The sequence below is a fragment of the Bombus vancouverensis genome, chromosome 3, assembly GCF_051014615.1.
Source record: "Bombus vancouverensis nearcticus chromosome 3, iyBomVanc1_principal, whole genome shotgun sequence".
NCBI lineage: Eukaryota > Metazoa > Arthropoda > Insecta > Hymenoptera > Apidae > Bombus > Bombus vancouverensis.
The window spans coordinates 7,346,911-7,361,176 of NC_134913.1; the positions used below are offsets into that span (position 1 = coordinate 7,346,911).

Consider the following 14,266-nt stretch of genomic DNA (forward strand, 5'->3'; position numbering starts at 1 on the left):
ACGAAAATTTTCTGCCAAGAAATAATTTTGTTAAACGTCATTCAAACCACGACATAGGATTGGTTATTATTAAACATCGCCGGATGTCTAATGATACGACATCTGTAGGTTGAATTTTAAATATCGGACGGGTAACCAATTGAGAATTAGGTAGACTTCCTTTTTCCCGGTACGATAAGTCGTGAGGTGTGTGATGTTTGTCATTGCAGAAACTAATCCAAAAACATCGGAAAATAGAAAAATAATTTGTTTATAGATATAATATTCTTTTTAGTAACGTTTATTCCGGTATTTTTGGGATAGTGATTATTTATTTGATTGTAGAATTTTAATAAGTTCTTGAGTATGTTAACAAACATTTTTAAGTTTGTTTTCGTTAAACTAAGATTAAAATTAGATTAATCATTTAAATTTTGTGTTTTAAGAAACATTCTATATATAAATTTATTTGTTAATTTTTTAAGTACTGGTGATGTAAAAGAGGTTATGTGATATCTGTTTACAACTGCCAATGTAGTCTAGGCGTTAACAAAATCTCGTTAAAAAAATTAATAATTAACGTAAAATAAAATATTATATACGAGTTTTGTAACAAAATATTCGTTTCTTAATTTTGATACTACTAAATTAATTTTCTTAACTTTTTCTATAGATATATCTTCAAGATGGTGAAGATTATGAAATCAGGAAAAGTTGTATTGGTCCTTAGTGGCCGATACGCAGGAAGGAAAGCTATCATCATGCGCAATTATGATGATGGTACTACAGAAAAACAATATGGACATGCTATGGTAGCAGGTATTGACCGATATCCACGAAAAGTACACAAAAGAATGGGCAAAGCAAAGATTCATAAACGTTCCAAAATTAAGCCATTTGTGAAAGTAAGTTTGTCACTAGTTGTTTGTATAATTTTCCTTGTTTTATATATATATATATATATATAATTTTATTTCAAAATATATGTATTAATGATAGGTACTTAATTATAACCATTTGATGCCGACGAGATACACTGTAGATTTACATTGGGATAAAGTAACACCCAAAGACCTTAAAGACCCAATGAAGCGCAAGAAAATTCGATTCCAAACACGTGTTAAATTTGAAGAAAAGTATGTATATCTATATCTATTATTTCTTAATATTATATTTTGCAACTGTTTTGAGATTGCGTTTAAAATTATTTACTATAGATAGGCAAGTGATATTAATATCTATTTTTAGGTACAAATCTGGTAAAAACAAATGGTTCTTCCAAAAGTTACGATTCTAATTAAATTTAAATAAATACAAATCTACAAATATTTTAAGTGTAATATTTACCATCTCTTTTCCTGTTCCAGAATAAAAAAAGCAATTTTTTGTACATATACTTGAAAAGCACGATTCTAGTTTATTTTTAACTTGTAATATTTATACATTAATGAATTTTTTGCTACAATAATAGAGTTAACTTGTATTATTTAATTAAAAATAATTAAAGTTCTATTATTAAAAATATTTTAACAACAATGTATGACAAGGTGTACTAAATCATGAATAAATTAAAAATATATTTAGAAAATATTAGTAAATAATATATAATTTAATAAATATCTATTAAACAAGTTGAGATATAATCTATAATGAAAATTTCAATGATGCTCTTATGAATTACACGTTCAGTTTTTTAATACGTTCATCTAATGATTCTATGTTACTCTTTATAATTTCTAAGTTTGATGCAAAGCTCTCTTGTACTCCTTTTAAAAGAGACTTGTTACTTTCCAAGTCAGAAGTTATTTGTGATTGTAATTCCTCTAAACGTGTTAAAGATTTGTTGAATGTAGCAGCTAAAAAAAATATTGAAAAAATATATTTTTTGGAAAAAGAAATTTATAAAGTTTTATAAATATATTTAAATACACACCTTGTTGGTGAATAGTATTTAAAGCCAACATTCGATTTACGGTTTGTGGTAAAATTTGTGAGATAGTTTCCGTTTGTTTCATAATATCATACATTTCCGAAATCTAAAAACAAACTTTGATTTAGATAAAATAGTTATTCACTTATTTCTAGTTTCTAATGTTGAACTCTCGTAAATAAATTCATGTTATTTGAATATTTCTAAAAAAAAGAATACTTTTTGTTCTTGTTCTGAATCTAATGTTAATGCAGCCTTTTTTTGTGCAACATTATCCATTCTATGAATTAGTGCGGCTAATCGGCTTTCAATTATATCTAATTGGTAAGTATCTAGTAATGCAGCTTTTGCTCCTAATTCTTGAAGAGCTTCCATTACTCCTTGACCTTTGAGATTCTATAAAAAAATGTATTATTTACTTATTATTAGAAACACGCTAAAAATATGACTAACAATAAGTATTATAATTATGTAAGAATTTATTGTGCTACATACCTGTGAAAATTTGGAAAGTTTATCACTGGTTGTCCCAATTACACTTTCTAAATTGCAAAGCCTTTGTTCAAGTAATGCAATTCTTGCTGCTTCCTGCATTCTTGCTTTTTCTGGAAGATACATCATCTGATACTTAAGTACACCAGGTTCAGTTGCTTTATCATCTTTTGCATTCTGTGACTTTGGATCAGTTTCAGAAGTAAGAATACTAGTCTGCTTGAATGCTTCTATTTGTGATATCAGTTGTCTAAAATATTCATCAACAAAAGAAACATTTTCATTCTAAACACCTTATTATAATATAAATAAACTTACTTCATTCTTGTGCCTTGTGGATCTGACAGAGTTGCAACAAGATCAGCCCCAAGACATTCTTCTAATTTTAAGGAATCTAATTGTTTTCCTAAGAGTTGTACTTGAGAAATTATATCAGCAACAGATTTCACCTTTTCCTCTTTTGATTTTTCCTATTTAAGAAACAGTAAAATATTCATTCATTTTTAAGGTTTGAACAATATGGTACATCATAAAAGAAATTTCAAATATGTATAATAGAACAATTAATACCTTCAAGTCATTTACTTCTTCATATAATTCTTTTATTTCACATTGCAAGCGCTGGTACTTTTGAATAGGGGTTTCTTTTTCTCCTTCTCCAGGTAATTCCCAATCTCCAAATCTAAAATTTGTTATATGTCTTCAACGTATATCTTACATCTTATATTTTCTTACTCAAAATATTTACTTATAGCCAGTTCTTGGTTTGAGTGATATTCGATCGGAGAAGTCAACTTCCTTGCTGAGGAAACGTTTATTTTTAAATTTAATAAATGCTTCAGTGGCACTAGTATGTAATTTTTCTATAGAATCTGTCTCATCCTAAAAAAAGGAAATATTCATACTGCTAAATACAGTATACTACATAATACATTATATTATAATCAATTTTAAATACTGTACCTCGGGGTAAAGTTGAAATTGTTCTGATTCTGGTAAATCAGTAGTCTCATAAACGTCCACTTGATCATATGCCTGTAGATACAATGAAAACATTGAAATATTAAATGTTCATTTATGTAAATTATAAGACATAGACGAGATTATACAAAATTATATCATTTCAGATTATATCTTCTTATCTCAATTTCAGATTATATTCTCATTTCAAAATGAATTATATTTAATAACAAAATCACATTGACATAATTTTATCGTAAAATATGAAGTACTTACAATCCCAGGTAAATCGGCATATTTAGGATCAGCCATTTTTCGTAATTAATTTTTAAAATGCTGTAAATTTTATTCAGCTAAATTATTTTCAAAAATACAAGAAATTTTTTCGTTTAGTAGTGATCAATAAAATTAGTAAAATATTGGTGTAAAGCATTAAGATTTTAACCGAATATATTACGAAGTGTCACTGAGCATTTGGTTGCATCTGGTTGTATATAGCATATGTTTCACGTTCGTACGACTATCACGATATCTTCCAGCAAGTATCAGTACTACATTAAAAAATGGTAAACTTAGAAAAGTGATACATATTTTTGAAAATAAAATATATTTTATTTTAATAATAACAAAATTATAATCTTGTAAACGTAAATGTAATTATTTTATATGATTAAAATAACTTTTGTATTGTTCAAAGATATAAGGTATACAAAAAATACACATTTTAATTTGATATCTAATCAGTTTTGTGTAAGTTATAATTGTTTTGTAATTTACAATAAAACAATTAAAGTTTATGTATAACGCATATGTATTGTCTTCCAAAAATGTAAAATTTTTGGATAATATTTTAGGTATCTTATAAAATTTCATCTTTTATATGTGTTTTGATATAGTTGTTCCTGAGGCTGTTATGATTTGCGAGCAACAAATATTTTAATTGCTTGCTCTTCCAAATCATACAAAGATACTAATTCAAGAAAGTTGCATAACAATATGAAAGAACTAAAAAGTTCCCAATCAATGTTGTATTGATAGATAATTATTGAAACTTTCATGAATCATGTTATAGCTTAACTTTAATTAAAAGCAATATTTATATATTTAAAAGAACTTTTATCTTATATGACCATTTTTTGTAAAATATAATAAAAGACAGTATACATAAAAGATCCTTTTTCATTGTATATACAATTATGTATATCATGCGGAGTTTTAGGATAATTTAATTATAATAATTTAAATGGGTTCAGCTTTTATTAATTATAGGATGAAGGAAAAATTAAGAGAAACAAACAGACCTAGTTAAGAATTATGTTGCTACAATTCTTCATGTGTAATAGAAGATGAAGACCTCTCTGAAGGGAAACCCCAAAAAAATGTGGGATACCCTTTAATTTCCCTTTCTCTTGCGACAAAAGCTGAGAATGAAGATATACAGTTTCCTATAAAATAATTTGCTCTTCCAAGAATAGCTAAATCTAAATGAGGCGATGCAGGTGAATCTTGTTTAAAAACTGGAACCTATAGTAGATATTAAATGTATTTATATTGTATATATATAAATGGATATGTATTGTATATATATTGTTATATTTCTTACTTCCATCCGTGCTAAGGCTTTAGTAAGTTCTTCAATCATATAGTTATTATCTGATGCCACAAATACTGATTTGATGTCATTACCATTGCGAATAACCCGTTTTAGATGACGTACTATTAAATCAAATGATGGTAGACACATAGCAGAAGTTGCTTTTCCACGTTCGTTACGATACCCAAGGCATTGTGGAGCAGCAAAGAGATTTGGTGTGCTGGATATAAATTCACAAGCACGAACCTGTTAAACATAAAGTGTGTTTTATTTACAAATCTAATTCTTTTTATTAGTTTCTTAAAGTTTTATTATAGTGAAATGAATAATTTGAATATCTGGAAGATAGATACACACCCAATCAATTCCGTTACGTAGATGAATTCCTACAAATGCTCCTCTTGGTAATTTTTGTTTTATAAATGCTACGGCTTTATTAAGCATGTCTGTATTCCATTCAACATACTTGTGTAATTTTTTATTTTCCAATTGTACAGGAAAACTAGCAGGTGCACCTGTGAATGCTAATACTGGCCAATGTAATGCAGGATATTGTCTTTTCCATTGTACTGCCATGTCTGTATGATGAACATCATAATGTAAAGGACCATAAAATTCTGATTTTACAAAATCTATATTATATGTATCCCAAAATGAACCGAATGGATTTCCATCTTTGGCATTGCATGAATCTCCTTTTCCACGTGCTGAATAACAGAAAGCTGAAAAGGACAACATGTTTCAAAGGAACACTTTGTCTTTGAACTTAAACATTTAAACTTACATACTCTTTCCTTAGATTGCCATATTTTTGGTGCTATGTCTCGCATAAAATTCTCCATTAATAGTGCTTTATGGAAGCTTTGAACTTTTGAAACATTAAAATATATATCAAATGGAACTTGTATCTAAAAAATGATAAATTTGTTTATAAAAATATTTATATTTTATAAGATATTAAATGTTATTGTTTACAAACAGATCTTGTTTCTCCAGTTCTATATTCAACCCATGGTGGTAAAACTAAAGTACGATTTAGTGCTTTTGCAAATCCTAAAGCACCTAAAAAGTGATCCGCTTGATTTCCAAATCGCCCTAAAAAAATTAATCAACTCGATGATTTTAATAGATTAATTTATTCTAGGATATATTTATATAATTACATATAAAAATCTTAGTTATACATGGACATACCCATACAAGGACAATAAACAATATATCCATTTGTATCAATATCAAAGTCTTCACAATATGTGTTATAAAATGTGGTTAATAGTAGAATGAAAATAATACTGAACATTTCGAGTTTCTTTACTTATTTTATTTAATCACAAATAATTAAGGACGCACTATTTAATATAAATTACTCCGGTTTTTATACATTTCCACCATTACTATGGATACGTGCATGGATTATTGCATATGTAGAAACGCTGTCAAAGCAAGCGAGTCTAGGCCATGGTCATGTAAACAGGTCTTGACACTCATACAGAAGCCTAGGGAGAACCATTTCATAGGGGAAGACAAGAAAGTTTCCCTTCTCGCATACATGACGTGTTATGAATGTCTCAGATATCTCTTGTCTGTCTCGTAAGAACGCGGACTTCGTTGACTTTCCATGTTTTTATTTTTTAATCCTTAGAGTGATATGAATGCATATATGCGTCTGGCGAAAGCTATCGGTGTGGACTAAGGGCGCATATATGCGTTTTCTGTAAGTGTCTAGCATGGACTAAGGACGCATATATGCGTTTGTCAATTTTTCCGTACACCTACGCAGAAGTAATACTATTACGTTTGTGTGAGATAAATATTTTATATCAAAAATCTACTGTTTCGAAACAAAAATTTAGTGAATTTCATTTAGCGTTGATAAGAGACATTTTACAAAAATATTCCCAACGTAGAAGCATAGTAGGGGGAGGAAAGAGAAAGTCTGAGGATTTACCATTTCGTTTAATTGATAGGCATTTTACATCAAAATGCCCTAATCGTGCCGGCACAACACAATTATCAAGAAGAAAATGTGTTGTTTGTGTGAAAAATAAGAAAGGAGCGACACGCGATACGAATGCAGAAAATGCGATGTCGGATTATGTATCGATAATTGTTTTGAAATTTTTCACACACAACTGAATTATTAACTTGTGTTATATTTACTAAATTTAGTTTTCTAGTTTATTGTCTTCTAGTTTATTACCCAAATTCTAGTTTATTGTACATTTCAATGTTTATAATAAATAATTAATTCTAAAAAATAACACTCTTGAATCATTTAATCTCGTGCAAAAGAATTACTATAACTTATTACGATTTGCGCTTTGAATAATCAATCAACAGAGTTCAGTATAGCGAAAAAGTACTCCGTCTACAGCGATCGTCAGCGCTGGCCGCGCGCCGTCCGTACGAACCGCATAGGCCTCGAGTATTCAGCACTCTAAGGGTTAAGATTAGACACGACTCAATTTTCGGACAGTTCTCCCTAGCAACTGTAGAGACTTGTTTATATATGAACGTGATCTGGACAGTGGACAAGCTATTACAGTTGTACGATCTGGTACGACAAATAAGGTTGTTATGGATTTACAGTGATTTTTCGGGAAACAGGAAAGTGAGTTGTTGCCTGTGATCTCCTCTGTTTGCCGGAGTGCGGGAAATATTCAAATAAAAATATTAAGTTCTACTGAAATGAGTACTTTTATTTAGGAGATTGCTCTGATAATTTTCGCGACTTTAGGAATTGCGAGAATCCTGGCAGTTCCCGTTTCTTCCGCGACTTGCAAAATCCCTTTCAGTTCTCTTTCAGAATTTAGATTCCCCTGTAGTCCTCCTTCCAGATACTGGTGATTTCTGATGTTTTTCACCTCATAGATCGGTGCTTTTTCTTTTCCAATTCTTCCTAATGACGGCGGTGGTGAAAACGAAACGCTGATGTAATGAAACCATCATGTGTACTTACACGTGAGATGTCATATCCGCAAGGGTGGAGAGAGTTTTTTAAAAAAAAATAAGCTGTCACGGGGGGATTTTCTAGTGATACACCTTTTCGCTTTTTTATAGAACAATTTATTATGAAAGATTAACATTTTATACTTTGTTACGGATTATTAGATTATAATGTAGGTTCCAGAATTATATAGATTCTGGTCCAAACAACAATACTGAATTATCGCTGGTTTGTAAACACAACAGTTAATTATGATTTGCGAAGTCTGCATCTTAATCGGATTCTCAGTCTTATTATTAGTTTGTGCTGACGCACGAACACGCTGTACTTATATTATACATAATGCTGATTTTTGGAATTTTATGGTGTCAGCATTTATGATACCATTTATCTAAGATTTTGCCAATATATTGTTTATTGCAAAATTTGGTGTAGTATCGTGGACAAAAGGTCTAAGAGATATCGAGTAAATTATAAACAATGTCGCGAGAAGCGAGGCGCCGTCAGGCCCATCAATGTGTCGTCGGTCCTTCAATTGAATGGTTTCGTAGAAAAGGCCTACGTGATGAGTGGTTGCGGAACACGTGCGTGGTGGGTCTAAGAAAAGACAAAGGGATGCTAGTGTAACGTCAATTCACATCAGAGACCAGGCCACTGTAACATTAGAGGCCAGATGTGTGCGGGCCCTTACCGCGTACCCTCAATGACCTTAAGGACCCATCGTAAACTTAAACTTTTAATTTATTCTTGTAAGTTTTATCGGTTTATGGATGGTCCTTGAACAGTCCTACAAATTACGGAGAAAACAGGTAGTTACCTAATGGGAAAACCGAATATTTGGCTAACGGAAATGCTGGTTTTTCCCATAAACAATGTCACCTACGAGCCACGTAGGTAGGAGGCTTCCTCCTCCTATCTTCATTTATTAACGCGAGCTATAACCAATTCGCATCGCGGATCGTTACCCTCACTTTTCCTAACGGAAAGTGTGAACAATGAATCCGCGTTGTTAGTTCAAAGGGACACACGAGCTTTCCTCCGTAATAATACAAGAACACCTCAACACTGGAATTACAAACTCTCACCAATCAACATCTCTCAGATCAGTCCCGTAAACAGTGGTTATAAACTTGTGTTATTCAATAAAGTTCTATAGAAAAGAAACCTAAAGTTGAGTTACGACTCAAACTTCTTGTCCTTAAAACAGAAGTCTTAATTTTACGTGACACTAGAACAGTTAGTGTCAGTGGAGAAGTCAGATGGTGTGAATCGAAAAGTCAGAGAGTGCGAGTTGCGTTGTCGAGATAGTGTTGCTTTTTTTTTTTTTATTAACGTGGAGGAAATCCGCACGGACACCAGGTCGCTTCTGGGGAAAAGCGGCCTGGTAGTGCCGGACTCCAACCGACTAAAACCTCCACGATGACCGTCCCGGCTGCGATCGAGAGGGACCCGGGAACCGGTGTGAGCGATACACCGCCGCCCCCCCGCGCTTCATACGTCCGGTTCCCCTATCGGGCTGCTTTGCGGCCCCGGGGCGCTGAGCTGCCAGCGCCTAAGTTTGCACCCCACCGGGGGGCGCGGCGGACCTAGCGTGCCTCACCGAAGCGCGTCCATGGTCTCTACCGCGCAATCGCCGGTCAATCCTCTCAGGGTGAAAGTACCGCACCCTCATCCTCTTCGCGGCCTCTTTTCGAAGCATAACTTGCTCACAGAAGGTCACTGCCCTCCTCCTACTCTCGCTTTCCAACAATGCCTCGAGGATCGTCGGCGGCGAGAGGTCCCATCCGATTTCCGCGATGAGGTCGTAGCGCTGCCGCGCCCACGCCGGGCAGTATTCCAGTGTGTGCTGCGCTGAATCCACGCTCGCATCGCAGTGGTGGCAACGCGCGGTCGCCTCCTTCCCGATTCGGTGCAGATACTCATCGAAGCAGCCGTGTCCGGTGAGCACCTGCGTCACCCTGTAGGTCAGGGGAGGCCCGCCGCCCTCCAACCAAACGTCCCAGTTTGGAAGGACGGCCCCGAGGACCCTTATCCCCGGCGCACCCGCTCTCGTGTCGAGGTTGGCACGCTATCTGTCGAGCAAAGCCCGCCGAGCCCGAACCCTGACGTCGGCGCCTGCCGGGCCCGCCCCGCCCGACATATCCCGAGTGTGGAAATAGATCTCGCGACACCTCAGGGCCTGCAATTCGAACGGGGGAAACCCGGCGAGCACCGCCGCTGCTGCCGCCGAAATGGTGCGGAAGCCCGTCACTACCCTGATTGCCACCGTCCTGTGCAGCCGCCTGATCGCTAGGAGACTGCGACGGTTGGTCATCAGGTCCTCCGCCCAGATCGGAGCTCCGTAGAGCCGACGTCAGGCCCGCCCAGTCAAGGCAGCAAACGTCCTAAGGCGTTCGCCGTCTCCTCAACAGACGGTGCCAGGCTCTCGAAGTAAGCGCCGAAGGTCCAGTGGCTGTCGAGGATCAGGCTCAGATACTTCATGCTGGTTCCGACCCCGATCTCAGCCCCCTCCAACGTCAGGCGATAACCCGCTGGAGGCGTCCAGTGATCGGCCTTGCGGCAAAACCACATTGCCTCGGACTTTTCAGGGGACACCCTCAGTCCCAATCCCTTGATCTCGGCGACCACGCAGGCCACCGCCAGCTCCGCCAGGCGGACGGTTCTGCCCCATACCGTGCCCCAGACCAGCACCAACGTGTCGTCGCCGTAGCACGCCAGTGCCGAGTTCGGAGGCATCGGCGTCCGAAGCACTGCGTTGTACGCGATATTCCACAGCAACGGACTCAACACCGAACCCTGCGAGACCTCGTGATACTCCGGTCCCGGAGGAACGCCCGGATCACACCCCGCAGGTACGCGGGCACCCGATGAAATTCGAGGGCCCGGCATATCCTGTCCCAGGGGATGCTGTTGAAGGCGTTGACCACGTCCAGCGACACGGCCAGCGTCACCTAACCACGCCGTTCGGTCTCCTCGACAAGGGAGCGGACACGGGCGACAGCGTCGGTCGTAGACCGCCCTCTCCGGAAACCGAGATGGCCGTTGTGCGGTCCGGGCACACTCCGGGACAGATGCGACTCCAGGCGGGCAGCCACCACTCTCTCCAGCAGCTTGCCTGCCTCGTCCAAAAGGCACACCGGCCGGAAGGCGGAAGGCGAGTCCGGGGAGCGCCCCGGCTTCGGCAGCAGGACCATCCGCCTCCTCCTTCCACGAAGCGGGGAATTCACCTCGAGACAGGCATCCGTCGAACAGACGCGTTAGTCTCGGGGCCAAGACCCCGGCGACGTCCTACCACAGGCGGGCCGGGACTCCATCGGGACCCGGAGCTTTCCGCGCTCCGATCCTCCCGATGGCCCCGGCCAGTTCTTCCTCGGTAACCCTCGATTCCGGGCTCGCATTTCCCGCGGAGACACGTGGTTCTTTTTCCGGCGGTTGAGGCTCCTGCTCCTCCTCTTCGGCAGGGCTGCCATCTCCCTCGTTCGCTGCTCCCGGGAACAAGGTGCCGACGACCTCCTCCAGGAACCGAGGGTCCATGCTCTCCGTTAAGGGAGGCGCCCATGGACGGAGTTTGTTTAATACCATCTTGTAAGGGCGCCCCCAGGGATCAGAGTCTAGGCTGGCCAGAAGCTCGTCCCCGGCCCGCCTCTTTGCCTTCTTGATGGCTCGTTGCAGGGGCTCTGCGCCTCGCGGTAGGCCTCGTACAGACGAGCCACCGTGGCTTCGTTCACCCGACGCCTACGGCGGGATCTGGTGTACCGGCGCCGGGCGTGGATGCATGCCTCGCGGAGATGAGCGATCTCCTCGGACCACCATTACAGAGCGCCGGCGCGGCGCGGCATACAGATTCGCATTCGTGTATGCCAGACCGTGGCATACACGAATCGCAGATCGCGTACATGTCGCTCCTCAGCCGGGTCGCCCCCGCTTCCGCGCCTTCTTCGGCCCTGGATTCTTCTAACCAAGCGACTTCTATAGCAGCCGCCGCCATGAAGTCCTCGTCGCGCCGCCAACCGCCACCTCCATTAAGATGTAGAGGTGGTCCGAGAGGGTCTCCTCCGGGGAGACCTCCCAACCGGAAACACGGCGGGATGCGGCAGGTGCGATTCAACCGGTGCGAGTAGGGCTAACGGACAGGTAGAGCGTATTATGGGTACGTTGAAAATTATGTTCAGAATCATAGAAACGACCGGGCGATCGTGGCTAGACGCGATTGGCAAAATACAACTGGCTTTAAATTACACTACCAACCAAGTGACTAAATCGAGTCCATTGGAACTATTAATTGGTAGAACAGCAAAGACCTTACGATACCCGATAATATCGAAGGAAGAGAAGTAGATATCTCTAATGTAAGACAGCAGGCAATAGAATTAGATCCGAAATTTAAGGGTCCATTTGTAATTGCAGAGATTTTGGAGGGAGACAGATATATTCTAAAAACGTTAGACGGCAAACGCTCTTACAAGTACAGTTACGGCAGGTTGAGGAAAATGCCAGATAGTCGCATTCCTGCGGATTTGGACGTTGGTAGTAGTGGCGAGGACAGTGACCCGAGCGATATGAGTACCCCGACCCCTAAGGGTCATTAACCCAATGTCAGGAAGCTGAAGCGGTCGTGCATTCGCACGCACTGCCAGTGACAATGTAATAAAACTCTGTGCGGTCGTGCAATCTACAAAATCAAGATTCATCAAAATCAAGATTACGATCCGACTGATAAATCCCAGAATGCAACTAGCACTTTGAATACAAATTATAATGCTACAAATTCTTGTTCCCTTTTATTTTTCTGTTGTCAAACCTCTGAACGAAATTTCGTTGTTGAAATGGACCCTTGACTTATTTGGAACATTTAGTTGAACGGTAAATAATATGAGTTACGTCGAGTCTAATGTTGGAAAAACGCAATATTTTAGTTACACACGAGGACGTGTGATTGTCAGGATGGCCGTGTCGGAGATGAAAGGACATCGAAGTCTCCCCTTTGGAACTTCAGGATAATTCCCTAACACCGTAATCTAGATTCTATCATAGGCGTAATTAAACAATTGTCGTCTTTCGATCCGATTGTATTTGTTCAAAATTTGTGATAATGAGCTTGGGCTCAGGGTGACAACCAGTCGCCGAACGTCGCCGCGGCCAAGAGATGAACGTTTTGCCTAACAAAGGTATGAAATAATGGTATAGCTCTCCTTAAAAAGAAATAATTGTAGCGGCACTAGACAGTAAATATTCCAACGGTTTCTGTCCCGTGGCTCGCAACACACAAACCCTATTCTTCGGGTAAGATGATTACCAGATGTCGACGCATCTCCACAGTACATATTCAGCTAGCCTGAGGACCCGTTACAAATCTTAAGATTTAGTTAACTAAAGTCCTTCAAACAAACAAACAGTCTTTGTCCCAACTACGGGAAGATAGGGGAAATCTATTTTTCTCACGAACGACGCTTCAAGGGCGGCTAGCATCCTTCTTTAACCACCAACATGGAAATTGACCAATTAACAGCACCGTCAATTTCCCTCATTTTCCGAACGAAGGTTGTTCTCGACGAATCCGATGATCTCCTGTCCCTAGACACACATCCCATCATAGTTTTCCTCTGCAGCATCATCGTGACGGAAAGTCATTCTCTCGTGACGTTTCATTAACGAGTTACATAGTGCCTTTACTCTCTGTGAATATTTTACGTTTTAACAAAGAGCTAGTTTAGTAATACTTGTACCGTAGATAAGTAAATCGAGTGTGACTTAGACTTTGGAAGAAAGTACATTTGTCATCCTGTTGACCGCGGATTCGTTATCGAACCTAAGACCATTGTCATTAATGTCTAATCACCGCGGTTACTTGCCAATTTTGCGATATTCACATTTGTACTAATAATCATATTTGTACTAGTAAATATCTTCTCTATTGCATAACAGCAATGTCTAATCCAAATGAAGATTCGTTACACGCCCCTAACTCTAATCATAATGTGAACCTGACATGTATATATGTTAATAGACATAATGCATATTACAGTCTCATTAATTGAACATTATATCACCTTCTATATGTTACAGGTATCATATATCAATGCATTTTATATTAGAATATATTTTAATACAAGTAAGTATTATTTAATTCATTTTTTATAGTGAAGTAATGAATATTAATTGTTATTCTTTGACATGTTATTCCGAATTGAATAGGTTTTGTCACATTATATTGTCAGCGCCTCATCTGTAACATCGTTTGTATATGTAAAAGAATATTTTTAACAAATTTGTGAAATTATATAATTTATTAATTGCAAATAATATAGAAAGGAATTTTATCATTAGTAAATAAATGTACATTTGACAATTGGTAATAAATGTA

At 38.3% G+C, this 14,266-nt stretch overlaps 3 protein-coding genes across 3 annotated transcripts; 1 reads left to right on the top strand and 2 right to left on the bottom strand.

Moving 5' to 3' along the window:
* The first annotated feature begins 55 nt into the window (after positions 1 to 55).
* RpL27 (ribosomal protein L27) lies at positions 56 to 1,307 on the top strand. Its single transcript, XM_033349195.2, has 4 exons — positions 56 to 186; positions 653 to 884; positions 979 to 1,115; positions 1,228 to 1,307. The coding sequence occupies exons 2-4, from the start codon at positions 666 to 668 to the stop codon at positions 1,274 to 1,276; spliced, it is 405 nt and encodes a 134-aa protein (XP_033205086.1). The 5' UTR covers positions 56 to 186; positions 653 to 665; the 3' UTR covers positions 1,277 to 1,307.
* Positions 1,308 to 1,376: 69 nt separating this feature from the next.
* Positions 1,377 to 3,868, bottom strand: DCTN2-p50 (dynactin subunit 2). The gene is made up of 9 exons (XM_033349189.2): positions 3,638 to 3,868; positions 3,365 to 3,436; positions 3,150 to 3,283; positions 2,972 to 3,083; positions 2,720 to 2,871; positions 2,405 to 2,651; positions 2,129 to 2,305; positions 1,913 to 2,015; positions 1,377 to 1,835 (listed from the first exon to the last, which is right to left on the bottom strand). Exons 1-9 carry the CDS (start codon positions 3,671 to 3,673, stop codon positions 1,657 to 1,659), a joined length of 1,212 nt encoding a protein of 403 aa, XP_033205080.1. The 5' UTR covers positions 3,674 to 3,868; the 3' UTR covers positions 1,377 to 1,656.
* Positions 3,869 to 4,681: 813 nt separating this feature from the next.
* O-fut1 (O-fucosyltransferase 1) lies at positions 4,682 to 6,356 on the bottom strand. Its single transcript, XM_033349190.2, has 6 exons — positions 6,150 to 6,356; positions 5,935 to 6,050; positions 5,740 to 5,863; positions 5,313 to 5,677; positions 4,965 to 5,201; positions 4,682 to 4,885 (listed from the first exon to the last, which is right to left on the bottom strand). The coding sequence occupies exons 1-6, from the start codon at positions 6,253 to 6,255 to the stop codon at positions 4,682 to 4,684; spliced, it is 1,152 nt and encodes a 383-aa protein (XP_033205081.1). The 5' UTR covers positions 6,256 to 6,356.
* Positions 6,357 to 14,266: the final 7,910 nt, after the last annotated feature.

Excerpts from the sequence above, each read along its gene's own strand:
- DCTN2-p50 (XM_033349189.2), bottom strand. The coding sequence starts at position 3,673 with ATGGCTGATCCTAAATATGCCGATTTACCTGGGATT. Across the intron at positions 3,437-3,637 it reads ATGCCGATTTACCTGGGATT|GCATATGATCAAGTGGACGT; the intron begins GTAAGTACTTCA and ends TTGTATCTACAG. Across the intron at positions 3,284-3,364 it reads AATTTCAACTTTACCCCGAG|GATGAGACAGATTCTATAGA; the intron begins GTACAGTATTTA and ends TCCTTTTTTTAG.
- RpL27 (XM_033349195.2), top strand. The coding sequence starts at position 666 with ATGGTGAAGATTATGAAATCAGGAAAAGTTGTATTGGTCCTTAGTGGC. Across the intron at positions 885-978 it reads AAATTAAGCCATTTGTGAAA|GTACTTAATTATAACCATTT; the intron begins GTAAGTTTGTCA and ends TATTAATGATAG. Across the intron at positions 1,116-1,227 it reads CGTGTTAAATTTGAAGAAAA|GTACAAATCTGGTAAAAACA; the intron begins GTATGTATATCT and ends ATCTATTTTTAG.
- O-fut1 (XM_033349190.2), bottom strand. The coding sequence starts at position 6,255 with ATGTTCAGTATTATTTTCATTCTACTATTAACCACATTTTATAACACA. Across the intron at positions 5,864-5,934 it reads GAACTGGAGAAACAAGATCT|ATACAAGTTCCATTTGATAT; the intron begins GTTTGTAAACAA and ends ATCATTTTTTAG. Across the intron at positions 4,886-4,964 it reads AAGCCTTAGCACGGATGGAA|GTTCCAGTTTTTAAACAAGA; the intron begins GTAAGAAATATA and ends TATCTACTATAG.